Source organism: Salvelinus namaycush, chromosome 16, assembly GCF_016432855.1.
Source record: "Salvelinus namaycush isolate Seneca chromosome 16, SaNama_1.0, whole genome shotgun sequence".
Lineage (NCBI taxonomy): Eukaryota > Metazoa > Chordata > Actinopteri > Salmoniformes > Salmonidae > Salvelinus > Salvelinus namaycush.
The window spans coordinates 32671708-32694999 of record NC_052322.1 but is presented as its reverse complement, the minus strand read 5'-3'; the positions used below and the strand labels follow the sequence as shown (position 1 = coordinate 32694999).

Below are 23292 nucleotides of genomic sequence, written 5' to 3'. Positions count from 1 at the left end.
TCATCTCATACTTCCAAGCTCTGTCAATGTGCTACTGTAACATGCTGGGAAACTGTACTGGATGGTGGACTGCTCATAACCTCCCTCATAACCTCCCTTCTTCCCATTCTCCCTCCCAGTCAGCTAACCCAATGAAAGATTAACACTAAACTTTCTCTCCCTCCTTCCCTCTCTCCCCCTCAGACTGTCCAGGAGAGGCTAACAGGTCAGCTAACCCAATGAACAGCAACAGGAAAGAGGACATGGAGATTTCGTCCCACTACCGGCAGCTCCTGCGGGAGCTCAACGAGCAGCGGCAGCATGGCATTCTGTGTGACGCCTGTGTCATTGTGGAGGGGAAGATCTTCAAGGCCCACAAGAACGTCCTCCTGGGATCTTCACGTTACTTCAAGACCCTCTACTGCCAGGTGGGTGGAGGGGAATACACAGGTCTGGGGAGAGGTTTGAGTCCGTTGGTGCTGGAGGACTGGACGTTGGCCTAAATCCCAGATCACATCTCAGTGCTGCTGTCCCATTTGCTTGCTCTATAGGGGCTTAATTGATGATTGGTTGATTGAAAAATGTATTATCCTCATTTAATTTAAAGCACTTTGGAGTTTGTGAAGAACACTTTGTACAGTAAGGAAAGAGTAAATCATTAATACCGTTATTATTCATCATTCAGGTGAAGAAAGGGGCGGAGACACATCACCAAACAACCGTCACTCACCTGGACATCGTCACAGCGACAGGCTTCAAAGCCATCCTGGACTTCATGTACTCTGCCCACCTGGCGCTGACCAGTAAAAACGTCATTGAGGTGATGTCAGCTGCCAGTTACTTACAGATGACCGACATCGTCCAGGCCTGCCACGGCTTCATCAAGGCCGCGCTGGACATCAGTATCCGCTCCGAGCTGGCCGACGAACTGGTCGACTTCGAGATGGGGGCTGTCGCGGCCGCTGGGATATGTGGGGGAGGTATAGGGGGAGGTGGGGGAGGTATAGGGGGAGAAAGAGGAGGAGGAGGGTTAGGAGGGGCGGCGTCAGAAGCCCTGGTGTCCATCATATCAGGAGGAAGCTCCTCGCCATGGCTGGAGAGGCGTACGAGTCCGGCCAACTCTTCTGGTGACTCAGCCATCGCCAGCTGCCATGAGAGTAGTGGCAGTACGTACGGTAAAGAGGACCAGGAGACACCCAAGAGCCATGAGAGCCAGGAAGACGGTGGCCACGACTCCCAGCACGCCTGGCCACACGACTACCGCCCCGTCACTGTCAAAGAAGAACAAGTCTCACCCTCCTCCACTTCTCACCCCCGGGAGAGGCTCAGAGTGGGTGCAGGGGCACAGGGGGTGCAGGGGGGAGGAGGGTTGGGGGGAGGAGGTGACGGGGCATGGCAGCCCTCTGGGTCGGGGAGGAGGAAGAACAGGAAGAACAAGGACACAGTCAGACATATTACCCAGCAGACCGAGCTGGACAGAGACAGCAGGCCGGGCTCTCCGCTGCCCCCTGTGATGGGCGTGACTCGTTGGAGCTACAATGGACAGGACATCCCAGGTAGGAGACACTTACCCTGGGTTCCTGGGTACAGGACAAGGGAGGGCAGAATGTGCTATGCTTTGGTTGTATCTACTTAACACATATTTGATAACATGATTATCTTATATCATTTGGAAAGGTAAAAGCACATTTCCATATTTGGATAGTACATATGAATTGTCTTACATAACAAACCTCTTCCCTGTGTGTGTGTGTGTGTGTGTGTGTGTGTGTGTGTGTGTGTGTGTGTGTGTGTGTGTGTGTGCGTGCGTGCGTGCGTGCGTGCGTGCGTGCGTGCGTGCGTGCGTGCGTGCGTGCGTGCGTGCGTGCGTGCGTGCGTGCGTGCGTGCGTGCGTGCGTGCGTGCGTGCGTGCGTGCGTGCGTGGATAGGTAGATCATTAAGTGGTTATAAAGTGAGGGGAAGCTAATCCTGGGTGCATTAAGGGAGTTGGCTGTGAAATGGGCACACGCATGGTAGCAGCTAAAGAAAACAGGATAATTGCATTGACCCGAGTCTGCGCACGGATTATCCATGCGTCCTCGCCATCTAGACTCCTCCCCCTCTCTCTGGGGTTTAGGGAAGGACCTCTCTGAAGAGGGCGTGAGGAAGGGGAGGGAGAGGGATGATGAGAGGGGGGAGAGAGGAAGGAGGGAGAGTGGGGTGAGGTGGAGAATGGGGGGAGGGAGGGAGGGAGGGAGGGAGGGAGGGAGGGAGGGAGGGAGGGAGGGAGGGAGGGAGGGAGGGAGGGAGGGAGGGCGGACTGATTCATATAGGCTTAATATTCGTTTACCTACTTAACTCTAAATTGTCTTGAAGTCTGGGACACATAATGATCTTTGGCACAACGGACAAGTAAAGCAAACTCACACACGCACGCACACACACACACACACACACACACACACACACACACACACACACACACACACACACACACACACACACACACACACACACACACACACACACACACACACACACACACACACACACACACACACACACAGTTTTGGTTGAACCAGAGTAGGTTTATTGGGTTGGCATTACCCAGGAAACGTTCTCTCAGCCTTGACTAAAGGTTACAGGAAATCTCTTGTTGCCGGTGATGTATTTTGGCAGAGTTTGGCACTAGTGCAGCCAAACACTGGCATTTACCTATCAGTGGTATTTTGCCTATCCCATTTTGTGAAAGGTTTTCAGTACAGTAGATCAGGCTGTCAGTAGCTGAATTGCTGTTTCCCCTGGCAGAGCTGTTCTTTAGGTTTGTGAGAGTACTGGTTTAGTTGAAATCTTGTGTGCAGTAATGGGGTGTTGTCTTTCAGGGGATTGAAAGTATTGGTATTGTGTCGTCTGACCATGGGGTTTTTGCAGTGTGGGTTTAGTGGGCGTATAATTGGTAGGATTGTGTGTTTGAGGATGGGGTTTGGGGTTGTTTGTTTGTGTGTGTGTGTGTGTGGGGGTGTGTGTGTGTGTGTCTGTTTGTGGAGACACGCTCCTGTCCCGTTGGTTTCTGTGACGTCTTCTGGTAAGGATAAGAGGGAGAAGGGCACCTCCACTCTGAGATTAGCTTAATTGCTTCATTCTTTATTGATGGAATAATGCCTAAACACTCTCTCCCCCTCTCTCTCTCTCTTTCTCTCTCCCTTTCTCTCCCTCTCTCTGTCTGTGTGTGTGTCTGTCTCTCTTTCCCCTCCTCCTTTTTAATAATGCATCTCCGTAGACACTAGCTCTTCCCCAGGCTGAGCTGTTTTAAGATGCCTCCTCTGAGTGGATGTTTGAGTGGAATAGAAATGCCCTCAGACACATAGAGTTAAAACTATATTTTGGTATTTGCTTCATTAGTCCATTGTTGATACAGTCCCGAAATGTTTTGCATGTCAGCAATCAAGTTTTCAAGATGTATAATTTTCGAAATACAGAAATCTGGCCCATATTATGCAAAACGCATCTGTATTTTGAAAGTTACATGTCCTGAAAACTTGATCGGTGACATGCAAAACATTTTGGGACTATATCAACAATACACTACTGGTGCCTCCAAACAGTAGTGACAGTGCCTTGACATGGGAATATATATGTTTTAGCTATGTAGTAACTATGCTATGTAGTAACTATGCTATGCAGTAACTATGCTATGTAGTAACTATGCTATGCAGTAACTATGCTATGTAGTAACTATGCTATGTAGTAACTATGCTATGTAGTAACTATGCTATGTAGTAACTATGCCATGCAGTAACTATGCTATGCAGTAACTATGCTATGCAGTAACTATGCTATGTAGTAACTATGCTATGTAGTAACTATGCTATGTAGTAACTATGCTATGTAGTAACTATGCTATGTAGTAACTATGCTATGTAGTAACTATGCTATGCAGTAACTATGCTATGTAGTAACTATGCTATGTAGTAACTATGCTATGTAGTAACTATGCTATGTAGTAACTATGCTATGCAGTAACTATGCTATGTAGTAACTATGCTATGTAGTAACTATGCTATGTAGTAACTATGCTATGCAGTAACTATGCTATGTAGTAACTATGCTATGTAGTAACTATGCTATGTAGTAACTATGCTATGCAGTAACTATGCTATGCAGTAACTATGCTATGCAGTAACTATGCTATGTAGTAACTATGCTATGCAGTAACTATGCTATGCAGTAACTATGCTATGCAGTAACTATGCTATGCAGTAACTATGCTATGCAGTAACAATCCTATGCAGTAACAATCCTATGCAGTAACTACGCTATGCAGTAACTATGCTATGCAGTAACTATGCTATGCAGTAACTATGCTATGCAGTAATTATGCTATGCAGTAACTATGCTATGCAGTAACTATGCTATGCAGTAACTATGCTATGTAGTAATTATGCTATGCAGTAACATAACTATGCATAACAGTTACATAACTATGCTATGCAGTAACTATGCTATGCAGTAACTATGCTATGCAGTAATTATGCTATGCAGTAACATAACTATGCATAACAGTTACATAACTATGCTATGCAGTAACTATGCTATGCAGTAACTATGCTATGCATAACTATGCTATGCAGTAACTACGCTATGCAGTAACTATGCTATGCAGTAACTATGCTATGCAGTAACTATGCTATGCATAACTATGCTATGCAGTAACTATGCTATGCAGTAACTACGCTATGCAGTAACTATGCTATGCAGTAACTATGCTATGCAGTAACTATGCTATGTAGTAACTATGCTATGCAGTAACTATGCTATGCAGTAACTACGCTATGCAGTAACTATGCTATGCAGTAACTATGCTATGCAGTAACTATGCTATGCAGTAACTATGCTATGCAGTAACTATGCTATGCAGTAACTACGCTATGCAGTAACTATGCTATGCAGTAACTATGCTATGCAGTAACTATGTTATGCATAACTATGCTATGCAGTAACTATGCTATGCAGTAACTATGTTATGCATAACTATGCTATGCAGTAACTATGCTATGCAGTAACTATGCTATGCAGTAACTATGCTATGCAGTAACTATGCTATGCAGTAACTATGCTATGTAGTAACTATGCTATGCAGTAACTATGTTATGTAGTAACTATGCTATGTAGTAACTATGCTATGCAGTAACTATGCTATGCAGTAACTATGCTATGCAGTAACTATGCTATGCAGTAACTATGCTATGCAGTAACTATGCTATGTAGTAACTATGCTATGTAGTAACTATGCTATGCAGTAACTATGCTATGTAGTAACTATGCTAAGACGTAACTATGCTATGCAGTAACTATGCTATGCAGTAACTATGCTATGTAGTAACTATGCTAAGAAGTAACTATGCTATGCAGTAACTATGCTATGCAGTAACTATGCTATGTAGTAACTATGCTAAGAAGTAACTATGCTATGCAGTAACTATGCTATGCAGTAACTATGAAATCAACATGTGAAGCATAGTTATTAGGCAATTGCTCTTTTGCATGGCAATTACACGTTTTCATTTCCCTGCTGTAAAGCAGTATATCAGAAGATATATTGGTATCGGTAGGTTTTCTCCACCAAAAAATGGAATCGGTATCGGACCCCTATTGCAAACATCTACTGTGAGCTTGATATCATTATTGATGCCAGTGAGCGGTGAATGGACTTATGTGTGTGTGTGTGCGTGCCCATGTGTGCGTGCGCATGTGTGCGTGCGCATGTGTGCGCATGTGTGTGTGTGTGTGTGTGTGCGTGCGCGCGCGTGTGTGTGCATCTGTAGCGTGCATTTGTTTTAATACATATTTCGTTATAGTATAAAGCATGGATTTGTTAGGTTTTTGTTTTCTACAGGAAACAGTGTAAGATCATTATGATTCAAATAGGGTGTGTACTTGTATGACAACAATACACTTGTATTCCATGGAATGTATTTCTTTATTTATTTAATACATCTATTTGATAGGGACAGTATTTAGGAATAAAATCTATAAATACTTCGTACAATTCTGTTTTGTAATTCAGTACCAAATAACACCTTGTATTTGTTCATGTGAACACAGCGAGGTAATTGCTCTCTCTTCCTGTTAGCACTATTACTGTGGGCTGCACAGTTGCTGTTTGGCCTAATAAAAAAACAACTTGTGAGTTTTGAGGGGTTTTTCCGCCTGTGAAAACCCCATATTGTGACCTTTTGGGTTGGCTAGGGGGATTTTTGGAGATTGGGAGATGGACAGCGTGACGTACACACACACACACACACACACACACACACACACACACACACACACACACACACACACACACACACACACACACACACACACACACACACACACACACACAACACACACACACACACACACACACACACACACACACACACACACCACACACACACTCTCACACACACACACACTCTCACACACACACACACACACACACACACACACACACACACACACACACACACACACACACACACACACTCTCACACACACACACAGTGGTGGAAAAAGTACCCAATTGTCATACTTGAGTAAAGGTAAAGACACCTTAATAGAAAATGACTCATGTAAAAGTGAAATTCACACAGGAAAATATTACTTGAGTAAAAGTCTAAAAGTATTTGGTTTGAAATACACTGAAGTATCAAAAGCTAAATGTAATTGCTAAATTATACTTAAGTATAAAACATTTAAAGTAAAATAATAAATCATTTCAAATTCCTTATATTAAGCAAACCAGACGGCACCATTTAAAATTGTTTTAAATATTTACAGATAGCCAGGGGCTATCTCAAACACTCAGACATCATTTACAAACGCAGCATGTGTTCAGTGAGCCAGATAAGAGGCAGTAGAGATGACCAGGGTTGTTCTCTTGATAAGTGTGTGAATTGGACCATTTTCCTGTCCTGCTAAGCATTCAAAATGTAACGAGTACTTTTGGGTGTCAAAGAAAATGTATGGAGTAAAAAGTACATTATTTTCTTTTGGAATGTAGTGAAGTAAAAGTAATAGTAGTCAAACATATAAATAGTAAAGTAAAGTACAGATACCCCCAAAACTTCTTAGGTAGTACTTTAAAGTATTTTTACTTAATTACTTTACACCACTGCGCGCGGACACACACACACACACACACACACACACACACACACACACACACACACACACACACACACACACACACACACACACACACACACACACACACACACACACACACACACACACACACACACACACACACATACAAACACTGCTTAGATCATCTGATCATGCGGGTTGTTATTTTCGTTCCCTCCAGCCCTAAATCATGGATTACATATACAATGTTTGAGGAAGGTGTGAAATCCCACCTCTTTATCTGATCTGAACTTCCTCTCTCTGCTCTCTGCTGATGTTTCACAATCTACCCCACAGCTACAACCACACACACAGGCATACACACAGTACACACACACAGGCATACACACAGTACACACACACAGGCATACACACAGTACACACACAGGCATACACACAGTACACACACACAGGCACACACGTACACACACACAGGCACACACGTACACACACATAGGCATACACACGTACACACACACAGGCATACACACAGTACACACACACAGGCATACACACAGTACACACACACAGGCACACACAGGCACACACGTACACACACACAGGCATACACACAGTACACACACACAGGCACACACAGGCACACATGTACACACACACAGGCACACACAGGCACACACGTACACACACACAGGCACACACGTACACACACACAGACACACACAGTACACACACACACACGTACACACACACACACTTGTTTTGGGTCATAAGCTGTTTAAGGGCCCTTCCATATATTGTATAACCTCTTGAGCCTATGGGGGGTGCTATTTCGATCTTGGAAAAATTGGTCTCCAAATTAAACTGCCTCGTACTCAATTCTTGCTCGTACAATATGCATATTATTATTACTATTGGATAGAAAACAATCTCTAGTTTCTAAAACCGTTTGAATTATGTCTGTGGGTGAACCAGAACTCTTTCTGCAGCGAAATCCATGACAGGAACTGCGAAGGTCTGAAAACGAGGCTCTGTTCTCAGATCAGTTTAAAGCTCTGTATGTATCCTATGGGTCGACATGAACTGCACCCGCCTTCCCCTGGATGTCAGTAACCAATGAGAAGTGGAATGGAGTTTCTACGTAGTTCTCAGAGTTTATAAAAGGCCAAGGAACGAGGGGAGCTCTCTTTTCGACGTTCGTCATTGCGCAAAGCAGGACCTCAGGATGGCATTTTGAAACGCTCAGTTATCGACCTTAGATATATCCGTCTGTAATTTAATTCGATATAGGTGTTAGAAACATCATAACGAAGTTATTTTAAACCGAGTTATATCAGTTTATGCGAGTATATTGCTATTTTCGGAATTTCCTTAGTATTGCGTTTTGAGGATTTGGGCATGTTGTGGCCACATAGCTATTCTTAGCTGCTAATTCCGAAGTTGAAGACGACGTTTTACAACCAAGCAACGATTCTTTTGGACAAAGGACCACTTGCACAAGATTCTGATGGAAGCTCGTCCAAAAGTAAGAGCTATTTATGATGTTATTCCGTATTTATGTGGAAAAATGTAAACGGATTTGTCCGCCATTATTGCGGCACTAGTCTGGCTGTAACGCACACTGTATGTCTAGTAACGTTAATTTTAAAAATCTAACTCAGCGGTTGCATTAATAACTAATGCATCTTTCATTTGATGTCCAACCTGTATTTTTTAGTCAAGTTTACGATTATTTATTGATTAGATTAGGTGCCTTTCCAAGATGGCGCCGGCCAGAATGCATGACCTGTTGCCACTGATCACATTGTATAACCACGATTTGTGCTGCTAAATATGCACATTTTCGAACAAAACCTATATGCGTTGTGTAATATGATGTTACAGGACTGTCATCTGAAGAATTCTGAGAAGGTTAGTGAAAAATTAATTTATTTTGGTGGTGAATACGTTATCACTATGTTTGGCTGGAATCAATGCTGTTGTCTGGTTTGCTATTGTGGTAAGCTAATATAACGATATATTGTGTTTTCGCTGTAAAACACTTAGAAAATCTGAAATATTGTCTGGATTCACAAGATCTGTGTCTTTCAATTGCTGTACGCTGTGTATTTTTAAGAAATGTTTTATGATGAGTAATTAGGTAATACACGTTGCTCTCTGTAGTTATTCTAGTCGCTTTGGGGAGATTTGTGATGGTGGCTGCAATGGTAAACTATGATTTATACCTGAAATATGCACATTTTTCTAACAAAACATATGCTATACAATAAATATGTTATCAGACTGTCATCTGATGAAGTTTTTTCTTGGTTAGTGGCTATTTATATCTTTATTTGGTCGAATTGGTGATAGCTACTGATGGAGTGAAAATATGGTGGAGTAAGAAAAATTGTGTCTTTTGCTAACGTGGTTAGCTAATAGATTTACATATTGTGTCTTCCCTGTAAAACATTTTAAAAATCAGAAATGGTGGCTGGATTCACAAGAAGTGTATCTTTCATCTGGTGTCTTGGACTTGTGATTTAATGATATTTAGATGCTAGTATTTACTTGTGACGCTATGCTAGGCTATGCTAGTCAGCTTTTTTACTGGTGGGGGTGCTCCCGGATCCGGGTTTGGGAGGAACTAGAAGATAAACAAAGTATTTATTCAAGATGAGGTCAGGGTCTTAATTCTGCCTGTATGCAGATTATATGTTGCTCGTATAGATGTGTTATTAGACTAGGCCTAGTGTGTTGGTTACCTTGGAAACCATGCTAGGAGATCATTTTCATTACATACAATCACTTTATTTTTGTTAGCCGAGTACCAGACAGGCATTCTGCTTTTCGGGTTGTTTTTAGTTGTGTGTGTTTGGGCCTGTCTGACTTTATACCCTCATCCCTCTGACAAGTGTGTTTGGGCCTGTCTGACTTTATACCCTCATCCCTCTGACAAGTGTGTTTGGGCCTGTCTGACTTTATACCCTCATCCCTCTGACAAGTGTGTTTGGGCCTGTCTGACTTTATACCCTCATCCCTCTGACAAGTGTGTTTGGTCCTGTCTGACTTTATACCCTCATCCCTCTGACAAGTGTGTTTGGGCCTGTCTGACTTTATACCCTCATCCCTCTGACAAGTGTGTTTGGTCCTGTCTGACTTTATACCCTCATCCCTCTGACAAGTGTGTTTGGTCCTGTCTGACTTTATACCCTCATCCCTCTGACAAGTGTGTTTGGGCCTGTCTGACTTTATACCCTCATCCCTCTGACAAGTGTGTTTGGTCCTGTCTGACTTTATACCCTCATCCCTCTGACAAGTGTGTTTGGGCCTGTCTGACTTTATACCCTCATCCCTCTGACAAGTGTGTTTGGGCCTGTCTGACTTTATACCCTCATCCCTCTGACAAGTGTGTTTGGGCCTGTCTGACTTTATACCCTCATCCCTCTGACAAGTGTGTTTGGGCCTGTCTGACTTTATACCCTCATCCCTCTGACAAGTGTGTTTGGTCCTGTCTGACTTTATACCCTCATCCCTCTGACAAGTGTGTTTGGGCCTGTCTGACTTTATACCCTCATCCCTCTGACAAGTGTGTTTGGGCCTGTCTGACTTTATACCCTCATCCCTCTGACAAGTGTGTTTGGTCCTGTCTGACTTTATACCCTCATCCCTCTGACAAGTGTGTTTGGGCCTGTCTGACTTTATACCCTCATCCCTCTGACAAGTGTGTTTGGTCCTGTCTGACTTTATACCCTCATCCCTCTGACAAGTGTGTTTGGGCCTGTCTGACTTTATACCCTCATCCCTCTGACAAGTGTGTTTGGGCCTGTCTGACTTTATACCCTCATCCCTCTGACAAGTGTGTTTGGTCCTGTCTGACTTTATACCCTCATCCCTCTGACAAGTGTGTTTGGGCCTGTCTGACTTTATACCCTCATCCCTCTGACAAGTGTGTTTGGGCCTGTCTGACTTTATACCCTCATCCCTCTGACAAGTGTGTTTGGTCCTGTCTGACTTTATACCCTCATCCCTCTGACAAGTGTGTTTGGGCCTGTCTGACTTTATACCCTCATCCCTCTGACAAGTGTGTTTGGGCCTGTATGACTTTATACCCTCATCCCTCTGACAATTCTCTGGGGGCCTTCCAAACTCACCTGTGGTAGCCAGATTGGCTTCCTCAAAACAGCCCGCACTCCTTCACTTCCTCATCAACTTTTTATCTTCTTCCTGTCTTTTCCTCTCTGCGTCTCTCTTTTCCTCTCTGCCTCTCTCTTTTCCTCTCTGCCTCTCTCTTTTCCTCTCTGCCTCTCTCTTTTCCTCTCTGCCTCTCTCTTTTCCTCTCTGCCTCTCTCTTTTCCTCTCTGCCTCTCTCTTTTCCTCTCTGCCTCTCTCTTTTCCTCTCTGCCTCTCTCTTTTCCTCTCTGCCTCTCTTTTCCTCTCTGTCTCTCTCTTTTCCTCTCTGCCTCTCTCTTTTCCTCTCTGCCTCTCTCGTTTCCTCTCTGCCTCTCTCTTTTCCTCTCTGCCTCTCTTTTCCTCTCTGCCTCTCTCTTTTCCTCTCTGCCTCTCTCTTTTCCTCTCTGCCTCTCTCTTTTCCTCTCTGCCTCTCTCTTTTCCTCTCTGTCTCTCTCTTTTCCTCTCTGCCTTTCTCTTTTCCTCTCTGTCTCTCTCTTTTCCTCTCTGTCTCTCTCTTTTCCTCTCTGCCTCTCTTTTCCTCTCTCTCTCTCTCTCTCTGTCTCTTGCTCTCTCTCTCTCTCTCTCCGTCTTAGCCAGAGTCTCTCAGACTGCCTCTCTCTCTCTCTCTCTCTCTCTCTCTCTCTATCTTAGTCAGTCTCTCAGACTGCCTCTCTCTCTCTCTCTCTCTCCGTCTTAGCCAGAGTCTCTCAGACTGCCTCTCTCTCTCTCTCTCCGTCTTAGCCAGAGTCTCTCAGACTGCCTCTCTCTCTCTCTCTCTCTCTCTCTCTCTCTCTCTCTCTCTCTCTCTCTCTCTCTCTCTCTCTCCGTCTTAGCCAGAGTCTCTGACTGCCTCTCTCTCTCTCTCTCTCTCCATCTTAGCCAGAGTCTCTCAGACTGCCTCTCTCTCTCTCTCTCTCCGTCTTAGTCAGAGTCTCTCAGACTGCCTCTCTCTCTCTCTCTCTCTCTCTCTCTCTCTCTCTCTGCATGCTGGGAGTGTTTGGTGCATGCTGGGAAGTGTATGATCGAGGGAGTGCGTGTGTTGTGTAGAGTTAGATATTCAGAACTTTCTTGGTTTTCTCTTTCTTGGTGGCATTCTTGGTTTCTTCTGTGCATGATTAGATTATTATATATTTTTTTTGTGTGGTAGAATTAAGTATTTAGGTTTTTTCGTATCGAAATTACCTTGATTTTGGCGGGGATGCTTCCCGAATTGGAATGCCGTCCCTGTCACTTCGGCACGGCTTTAGGTGTGTTACTGAAGCTACTGTCACGGTGGAGGAGTTTCTGGTCGCCGTAGGAGAGAAGGTAGGATATGAGAATATTGCTTATGCGTCACGGATGAACAAAGCGGTGGTGGTATTTCTTAAAGAAGAGCGCCTTGTTGATCGTAATGGTTGAGCAGGGCGTACTTCTTAAAGGAATGTTTATTCAAGTTACGCCGCTTTTTTCGTCAACAAGGGTAACTATTTCAAATGTACCACCGTTTATTCCAAATGAGCTATTGGAGCGCGAGTTATTGCGCTTTGGGAAGTTTGCAAGCTCAATTAAGGTTGTTCCGTTGGGTTGCAAACACCCGGCGTTGAAACAGGTTATGTCGTTTTCGGCGACAGGTGTTTATGTTTTTGGACTCACCGGAGCAGACTTTAGAGATATCGTTTAAAGTCAAGTATGACAATAGACTATATATGGCTTATGCTAGTACGGGTAGTCAACGGTGTTTTGAGTGTGGGGATGTTGGCCATAAGCGACATGCTTGCCCGAAAAGGAGAAGGCAGAGGGAGGGGCGCAGGTGGTCATCATAACGCCTGGGCCCACTGATGTAGGAGAGGTGGGCTGACAGTGGTTGCAGCCACAAGCACCTGTTGCCGAGGAACAAGTTATCCTGTTGAGGCCACGAGTTTGCAACTTGTATTAGAGGGAAATATTATGCAGCAGAAAAATATTGTTGTAGAAGGCAAGGATGGATCTGAAGAGCCAGTTCCTCAGACTGGTGAGGAGGTGCCCAGTACGAGTACTGGGGCACAGGAGGGGGTTCATATGGAGTTTAATCTCCCAGGTAGTGGAGGAGACGCCCACTACAGTAATGGAGTACAGGAGGGGGTTCATATGGAGTTAATCTCCCAGGTAGTGAGAGATGCCTGGTACGAGTAATGGGGTACAGGAGGGGGTTCATGTGGAGCTAATCTCCCAGGTAGTGGAGGAGATGCCCACTACGAGTAATGGAGTACAGGAGGGGGTTTCATGTGGAGCTAGACCCCAAGGGAGTGGAGGAGATGCCTACTACGAGTAATGGGGTACAGAGGGGGTTCATGTGGAGCTAGGCTCTCAGGTAGTGAGGAGATGCCCACCACGGGTAATGGGGTTCAGGTGGGGCTAGTCTCCCAGGTAGTGGAGGAGATGCCTGGTACGAGTGATGGGGTGCAAGTGGGGAGTGTTGAAAGGGATGTGTAGAAGGGAGTCAGTGGTCTGTGGCCTCACTGAGGAGGATCAGGAGAAGGATATGGATATCTCTTCTGATATGACAGCAGCTGGTGAGGACTCAATTTATGATCTAGAGGAGGTAAATGGTTTTTCTGGATCAGACTTTTGGGAAATCTGTCAAATTGGCAGAATATTTTGATGTTGATAAGTTTGTGAGGTCAGCTGTGATGTTACAGAAGACGGTGGGGTTGGACGAGTTGAGTGAGAAGAAGCGGTTTCGCTTGAGGAAATTTGTTACTCTCGTTACAGCAGCAAAAGGTGGTGGGAAACGTGGTCAGGTTAATAAGAAAAATTTTTAATAATGATGATGATCATGCTCCATAGGGTGTCTTTTTTCTCTTTGGTTTCTCTGTGGTATCTTCTGTTTTTCCTTTCTCTTTTCTGTATGGAGGTACTAAGAGTAGGTTCTCTCAATATTAATGGGGGAAGGGACAGAAATAAGAGGGCTTGGGTATTAGAAAAATAAAACAGAAAAGCTTAATGTAGTTTTCCTTCAGGAGACAACTAGTGATAGGAAAATGAGGTTGACTGGGGTATGTGTGGGAGGGGCAGCATATACTCAGTCATGGTACTAATTTCAGTGCTGGGGTGGCCATCTTGTTTTCCTCAGGGTTAGGGGTGACGGTGATATCTACAACAGAGATTGTCAAGGGTCGGTTTTTATTGGTCAGGTGGATGTTATGGGGTTTTTGTTTGTTTTTTTTGAATGTTTATGCTCCTAATGAGGGTACAGAGCGTCTTGTTGTGTTTGATCAAATAAAAGAAACCTTAAGACAGTGTGACCAAGAGGGTGTATGGTTGTGGGGGGGACTGGAACTGTACTGTGGATTTTACTGTTGATCGCACCGCTGAAGAACCTCACCTGCGGTCAGCCACTTCCTGTCTGGCTTACTAACTGAGTTTGAGCTTTCTGATGTGTGGAGAGTGAGGAATGCAAAAGTAAGGCAGTACACATGGCTAAAAATTAATGAAGGTCGTGTCAGTGCAGCAAGGTTAGATAGGTTGTACGTATCTGATCAATACTGTAGTAGGGTTGGAAGGTGTGCCATTATCCTGTGGGTTTCTCTGATCATCACATGTTACTGTTGATATTCACTTGTCCTGTCCACGAAGGTCATCACCTTACTGGTATTTTAATGTTAAATTGTTACATGATGTCAATTTTTGTGAATGGTTTTTGTTGTTTTGGGAAAAATGGAGGGTTACAAAGGGAATTTTGAGTCCTTGAGACATGGTGGGATGTTGGGAAGGCCCAAATACGAGTATTTTGTCAACAGTATACTGCTTTGTCTCAATTGAAGTTAAAGAGACTATCAGGCCCTTGACAGGACATCAAATCAATTGAATTGAAGCTGCTCCCTCAGAATGACCCTGGACTAGTCATGAACTTACAGGACAAGAGACATGAACTGAGGTCGTTTCTGCATGAAAGAGTGAAAGGTGCCTTGATTAGGTCTCGTTTCGCTTCCCTCAAGGACATGGATGCTCCTAGTGCTTTTTTTAAAACTTTGGACATCGAAATTACAACGTAAACAGATGGTCTGCCTTCGTCTCCCTGATGGGAAGGTGACCACGGATGACATTGGAAATGCGTCAACATGCGTGGATTTCTACTCTGCCCTCTATAAGGCGGAGGATTGTGACTCTCTGTGTACTGAACAGTTGTTACACGGTCTTCCTCAATTGGGACCTGAACAGAGAGTCGCATTGGACTCTGACATTACACTGCAAGAGCTGTCCACAGCAGTTATGCAGCTCTCAACAGGCCGAGCCCCTGGCATTGATGGTTTACCATCTGAGTTCTATAAGCACTTTTGGGGGTCTATTGGGGAGGATTTTTATGAAGTGGTGTGTGAATCTTTTAATGAGGGTTCTCTTCCTGTATCCTGTCAACGTGCGGTGCTTTCGCTGTTGCCAAAAAAGGGGGATTTGGCTCTCATAAAAAATTGGAGACCTGTTGCTTTGCTGTGTGCAGAATACAAAATAGTTTCTAAATGTCTCTCAAACAGGTTGAAAGAGTATCTGGGATTGTTGGTCCACAAGGACCAGTCCTACTGTGTACCTGATCGCTCAATTGTTGACAACTTGTTTCTGATAAGAGATGTTTTAGACATTTGTAAACTGTCTGATGTAAATGTGGGTTTACTTTCTTTGGATCAGGAGAAGGCTTTTGACCGAGTGGACCACCAGTATTTGTTTAAAACGATGAAAGCCTTTGGGTTTGGGGATGTTTTTTTGTCTTGGATGAATTTACTGTATGCTGGGGCCTCGTGTATGGTGAAGGTGGGGGGTGGTTTGAGTTGCCCCATCCCTGTCCAAAGGGGCATCAGGCAGGGATGCCCAATTTCAGGGCAGTTATATAGTCTGGCGATTGAACCAATGCTTTGTTTTTTAAGAGCGAAGCTTACTGGTTTCTCTGTGCCAGGTGTAATGAAGGGTCCCACGATAGCACTGTCTGCGTATGCAGATGATGTGACAGTTTTTATTACAGGGGCAGAGGATGTTAAGGTTCTCTCAGACGCTTTAATGGTGTATGAGGGGGCCTCCTCGGCTAGAGTCAATTGGGGAAAGAGTGAAGCGCTGTGGGCAGGTCAGCTTCAGATAGGGTCCGCTCCACGGTTACCAGGGGGGCTTCAGTGGGGCAGAGATGGGATGAAGACATTGGGTGTTTTTCTAGGCTCTGATGTCTTTCAGAAAAAGAACTGGGAGGGTGTAGTGGAGAAAGTGTGTGCCAGACTGTCAAGATGGAAATGGGTGCTATCCCAGTTGTCTTATAGGGGAAGGGTACTGGTAATTAATAATCTTGCTGCCTCTACCCTGTGGCACAGACTAATGATTTTGCAGCCACCAAAGGGTCTGATACAAGAGCTTCAGAGGACCCTTGTCAATTTCTTCTGGTCTGGACAACACTGGATCAAAGCTGCAGCCCTGTACCTGCCACTGCACGAGGGGGGACAAGGCCTGGTGGACATTTCCTCTAGGATCATGGCTTTCCGGCTTCAAGCAGCCCAGAGACTGTTGTACAGTGACGGTTCTAGCTGGGTCGACACAGCCTACGCATTGATGAGGAGAGCGGGCTGTTTGGGCTTAGACAAGCACCTTTTCCTCTTAAAGCTGGAGGGGGGTGAGTTGAATGGCCTGACTCCATTTTTTGAGTCTGTTATGCAGGCTTGGAGGGTTCTTGTCAAGTCCCGTAAGGCCGGCACGCTACCAGGGATGTGGCTTTTTGAAGAGCCTCTTTTTTATAACACTGCCATCCAGTCCAGTGCTCTGGGTTCAGCCAGCCTGCGTTCATGCCTGTTAGGTGTCGGGTGCATCAAGCTGGGTCATCTGATGCAGAGCAGGAGCAGATCGTTGGAGGAGCTGGGAGAAAGAGCGGGGATCCGATCATCTCGCCTACTGAGGAAGGTCGTCGCTGAGGTCTGTGACTCCTTGCCAGTTCTTCATCGTCAGTATGTGACTGACACTTCCAATTCTGATCGGTGGAAGGAGGGTCTGGATTATGTGTTCCCTGCACTGATTGTTAGTGCTGCGGTGGGGGCATTTGAGGAGGACGTGGGGATGCTGCTTTCCTTCGATACCCCGGAGCTGGGGGAGTTCAAGGAGGTGGGAAAGAAGGCCATGTACAGAATATGTGTAAAGGTGTCCCATGCCTCTTCCCTGGAAGGGGTAAAATCGACGAGGTGGGCGGGTGTGCTTGGTCCAGGTGCTTCCCCAAAAGGCTGTTGGCGATCATTATACAAACTGCCGATTGATAAGAGGACGGCTGACCTCCAATGGAGGATAATACATGGAGCTATAGCCACCAACATGCATCTGGTACACCTGGACCCTACTGTTGGGGAAGGGTGTCCATTCTGTGCAGAGTCTGAAACTCTGGCACACCTGTTTTTACTGTGTCCCAGGTTGGTCGGGATGATTGACCTGATCACTGACTGGTTCTCAACGTTGGGAGAGGTTTTCTCTTCCCAACTGTATGTATTTGGGCCAAAGTACAGGTTCAGTCAAAAGGGTGTCGTTGTGTTGCTTAATTTTGTGTTAGGGGCAGCAAAATTAGCGATATGGAAGACCCGAAAGAACAGTATTCGGGGACAAGGGTCTGTGGATGTGGTGGGAATGCTGGAGGGAATGGTGGCAGCGAGACTAAGGGTTGAGTTTGCCTATTATAAACTTGTCAACAATATTGATCTGTTTTTGAGTATATGGGGTATTCAGAGGCTGTTGTGTTTAGTTACTGTGGAGGAGGAGTTGGAGTTGTGTTTTTAATTGATGTGTAACTGTGGTTTTGTATGAGTATTTATTGTGTGGTGGGCTCCCAGACCCAATAAAGATTATTTAAAACTCAAACTCTCTCTCTCTCTCTCTCCCTGTCTCTTTCTCTCTCTCTCTCTCTCTCTTTCTCTCTCTCTCTCTCTCTCTCTCTGTCTCTCTCTCTGTCTCTCTCTGTCTCTGTCTCTCTCTATCTCTCTCTGTCTCTTTCTCTCTCTCTGTCTCTCTCTCTCTCTCTTTCTCTCTCTCCCTGTCTCTTTCTCTCTCTCTCGCTCTCTCTCTCCCTCTCTCTCTGTCTCTGTCTCTGTCTCTGTCTCTCTCTGTCTCTCTCGGTCTCTGTCTCTCTATGTCTCTCTCTCTCTCTCTCTCTGTCTCTCTCTGTCTCTCTCTGTCTGTCTCTCTCTCTCTTTCTCTCTCTGTCTCTGTCTCTGTCTCTCTCTGTCTCTGTCTCTGTCTCTCTCTCTCTCTCTCTCTCTCTGCCACTCTCTCTCTCAAATTCAAGCTGCTTTATTGGCATGAAAAACATTGTGTCAATATTGCCAAAGCAACAATGTATACAATATACATTGTAATAAAATTATAAACAATGACAAATAATAATATAGAATGGCAGTAAATAATAATACAAAATTAAATATAAAAATAGTAACAATAAAACAGTCAATAATCGAATGTAATGTAATAAAAAAATGAAACTATAACTAACTTATAACTAAATAACGGTCATCTTCACCATTACATTGGTACTACAACTACAATCATCATTACCACTACTACCACCACCACCATCATTAAACTGCTATCATTACCATTACCACCCATACCATTACTACTTGGAATGATAAACAACAATAATAATAGTAATAACAATAACAGCAATAACAATAACAGTCATAATAAGTAACAGTCATAATACTGCTTACTATGCAGATGTTATTATTCAGTGTCCCTCAGGCTATGGCAGGCAAATACATATTTGGCTGCAAGAGGAGCCATTGCTCCTTCGCCCATGAGTATTTTTAGTTTTTCCTCTGGGTTTAATAAGTTAAAATTTGGAATAAATGTAGACATTTCTGTAAATAATGAATCTCTTGGTGAGGAATATTTATCACAGTAAAGGAGAAAGTGCATCTCTGTTTCTCTCTCTCTCTCTCTCTCTCTCTCTCTCTCTCTCTCTCTCTCTCTCTGTCTCTCTGTCTCTCTCTCTCTCTCTCTGTCTCTCTGTCTCTCTCTCTGTCTCTCTGTCTCTCTCTCAATTCAATTCAATTCAAGGGGCTTTATTGGCATGGGAAACATGTGTTAACATTGCCAAAGCAAGTGAGGTAGACAATACACAAAAGTGAAACAAACAATACAAATTAACAGTAAACATTACACATACAGAAGTTTCAAAACAATAAAGACATTACAAATGTCATATTATATATATACAGTGTTGTAACAATGTACAAATGGTTAAAGCACACAAGTTAAAATAAATAAGCATAAATATGGGTTGTATTTACAATGGTGTTTGTTCTTCACTGGTTGCCCTTTTCTTGTGGCAACAGGTCACAAATCTTGCTGCTGTGATGGCACACTGTGGAATTTCACCCAGTAGATATGGGAGTTTATCAAAATTGGATTTGTTTTCGAATTCTTTGTGGATCTGTCTCTCTCTCTCTCTCTCTCTCTCTCTCTCTCTCTCTCTCTCTCTCTCTCTCTCTGTTTGGTGGCGTGTGTGCCACCCTTCCATCCCATTAGCTGCGGCCCAGCCCCACACATCCCCACACATCCCCACACATCCCCACACATCCCCACACAGCCCCACACATCCCCACACATCCCCACACAGCCCCACACATCCCCACACATCCCCACACATCCCCACACAACCTCACACAACCCCACACAGCCCCACACATCGCCACACAGCCCCACACATCCCCACACAGCCCCACACATCCCCACACATCCCTACACAGCCCCACACAACCACACACAGCCCCACACATCCCCACACAGCACCACACAGCACCACACAGCACCACACAGCACCACACAGCACCACACAGCACCACACCACACAACACCACACAGCACCACACAACACCACACAGCACCACACAGCACCACACAGCACCACACAGCACCACACAGCACCACACAGCACCACACAGCACCACACAACACCACACAGCACCACACAGCACCACACAGCACCACACATCCCCACACAGCCCCACACATCCCCACACAGCCCCACACATCCCCACACAGCCCCACACATCCCCACACAGCACCACACAGCCCCACACATCCCCACACATCCCCACACAGCCCCACACAACCCCACACAGCACCACACAGCCCCACACAGCCCCACACATCCCCACACATCCCCACACAACCTCACACATCCCCACAAACCCCACACAGCCCCACACAGCCCCACACATCCCCACACAGCACCACACAGCCCCACACAACCCCACACAGCCCCACACAGCCCCACACAACCCCACACAGCCCCACACAGCCCCACACAACCCCACACAGCCCCACACGTCCCCTGCCTGTCTGTGTCTGCTTTAACCTTGGCCAGTGGGCTGGAAGAGAGGGAGAGTCATTTGAACCTTAAAAACCTGCTGATTAAAGCTAGTTTGGTGGAATTCGATTCCACTTAATGCCTTTGGCCCTGAGCCCGGCCGCTTGGCATTAGCATCAACAGACACTGTGTCTTCAGTCAGGGAGACAAACGTGCACAGGTTCACCCGCACCCTCCTCCTCCCTTCCCCGGTCCTGTCTTGTGCACGAGCAGGGCTATAAATTCCCCGCACCTCTCTCTCTGTCTCTCACTCTCTTTCTCACTCTCTCTCTTTCTTTCTCACTCTCTGCTGCCCACTCTCTCCTCTTCTCTTTCTCTGTCCCACATTCCCTAACTCTTTTCATCTTCATCCTCTTCCATGCTCACCATGACAAAGTGTGAATTTAATTCATACAAATTGCAATTATCCAAGGTCAAGGTCATATCAAAATATTTTTTTATCCTGCTCTCGCCTTTTCATCTCTCGATCTCCCTCCCCCCTCTCTCCCTCCCCCTCTCCCTCCCTCGCTCTCTCTCTCTTTCTCTCTCTCTCTGTTGAGATTTTTGGGTTTCTTTTTTATATCCATCCCGGGCTTGCCAATTCATTTAGTCCTCCATTAAGTTATGACTGATTCAGGCCTAGAAGCAGGGCGTAGTGTATGTATTTGAGAGGACTGTGGCGATACATCGAATCCCTTTTTAATTTATAATCTATAAAGCCTTATCCACTGCAGATGAATTTTTCAAGTGTATTGGTAGCAAGCAATACAGTAGCCTCAGGAGAGTGTTTGTTAGAAATGAAAGTATGCAATTTAGGCTTAGTAATGTTTTCCATTGTAATGTTTTCCATTGTAATGTTTTCCATTGTAATGTTTTCCATTGTAATGTTTTCCATTGTAATGTTTTCCATTGTAATGTTTTCCATTTACAGACAATATTATAGGTAACGTTGTGATTTACTGTAGCGCTGCATTCCTCTCCCAACCGCAACATGTGGAGAGAGATATAGTGGGCATTCTGGGCACTCAGCCACACACACACACACACACTTCAGCTAATTAGATTCTGGCCAAACCATAGAGCATATCTGGCAGTAACACAGAAGGAACACAAGTGAAACAGGACAGCATTACAGTATTGGTGAAAATGAGCTCATCGTCCTAACTACAAGTGGCACTTTCACTGGTGACTCATCCTGTCATGTCTGTACGGGGCCCAAGAGTCTTTAGCTGATCAATAGTCATCATGGATGCTGTCAATGGGAAGGGCCCGGCTGAGTCCTGCGTGCTATGTGAATCTCTGTTGAGGATAGTTTGGATTGTCTGTTTGGACAGGGTAGGGCTTGATATTAGTCTTATTGACAGATGCCTGCATGTTGCTCTATTTGTGCTGTGGAGCCCCGGGCTGAATCACCTGCCCCGGGCGTGCATACACACACACTGTGATAAACACATGCATGCACGCACACGCACAAATACATGGGGGCATACGTACGCACACACACACACACACACACACACGCACACACACACACACACACACACACACACACATTGCACACACAAACACTGCATCCAGCCCTGCTGCTAGCTGATACACGGCACCAGTAATACAGCAGTCAGAGTGGAGTGGTTTCAGGTGCTGGATGGCCATGTTAACAACTGTGTAGAAGCAGGGGGCAGCAGGTCACTCAATACATGACAGACAGGACAAATACAGCAGCTCCTCCTTCACAGGCTGTGTCACACACACAGGAGATATCTGAGAGATCATACTGGCCTGGGAAATGGAAGCAGACTAGCATGAATCAATGGCAGATCAGTATATACAAGAGAAGGTTGAGACGGGGAGGAGGAAAGGAAAGGAGTTATACTGTACATCAGGGCTGTCCAACCCTCTTCCTGGAGATCTACTGTCCTGTAGGTTTTCAGTCCAACCCTCTTCCTGGAGATCTACTGTCCTGTAGGATTTCAGTCCAACCCTCTTCCTGGAGATCTACTGTCCTGTAGGTTTTCAGTCCAAACCTCTTCCTGGGGATCTACTGTCCTGTAGGTTTTCAGTCCAACCCTCTTCCTGGAGATCTACTGTCCTGTAGGTTTTCAGTCCAACCCTCTTCCTGGAGATCTACTGTCCTGTAGGTTTTCAGTCCAACCCTCTTCCTGGAGATCTACTGTCCTGTAGGTTTTCAGTCCAACCCTCTTCCTGGAGATCTACTGTCCTGTCGGTTTTCAGTCCAACCCTCTTCCTGGAGATCTACTGTCCTGTAGGTTTTCAGTCCAACCCTCTTCCTGGAGATCTACTGTCCTGTAGGTTTTCAGTCCAACCCTCTTTCTGGAGATCTACTGTCCTCTAGGTTTTCAGTCCAACCCTCTTCCTGGAGATCTACCGTCCTGTGGGTTTTCAGTCCAACCCTCTTCCTGGAGATCTACTGTCCTGTAGGTTTTCAGTCCAACCCTCTTCCTGGAGATCTACTGTCCTGTAGGTTTTCAGTCCAACCTTCTTTCTGGAGATCTACTGTCCTGTAGGTTTTCAGTCCAACCCTCTTCCTGGAGATCTACTGTCCTGTAGGTTTTCAGTCCAACCCTCTTCCTGGAGATCTACTGTCCTGTAGGTTTTCAGTCCAACCCTCTTCCTGGAGATCTACTGTCCTGTAGGTTTTCAGTCCAACCCTCTTTCTGGAGATCTACTGTCCTCTAGGTTTTCAGTCCAACCCTCTTCCTGGAGATCTACCGTCC

At 45.3% G+C, this 23292-nt stretch overlaps 1 protein-coding gene across 1 annotated transcript; it reads left to right on the top strand.

The window, feature by feature from the left end:
• The first annotated feature begins 204 nt into the window (after positions 1–204).
• LOC120061636 (zinc finger and BTB domain-containing protein 46-like) lies at positions 205–20565 on the top strand. The gene is made up of 3 exons (XM_039011537.1): positions 205–407; positions 665–1535; positions 20231–20565. Exons 1-3 carry the CDS (start codon positions 219–221, stop codon positions 20563–20565), a joined length of 1395 nt encoding a protein of 464 aa, XP_038867465.1. The 5' UTR covers positions 205–218.
• Positions 20566–23292: the final 2727 nt, after the last annotated feature.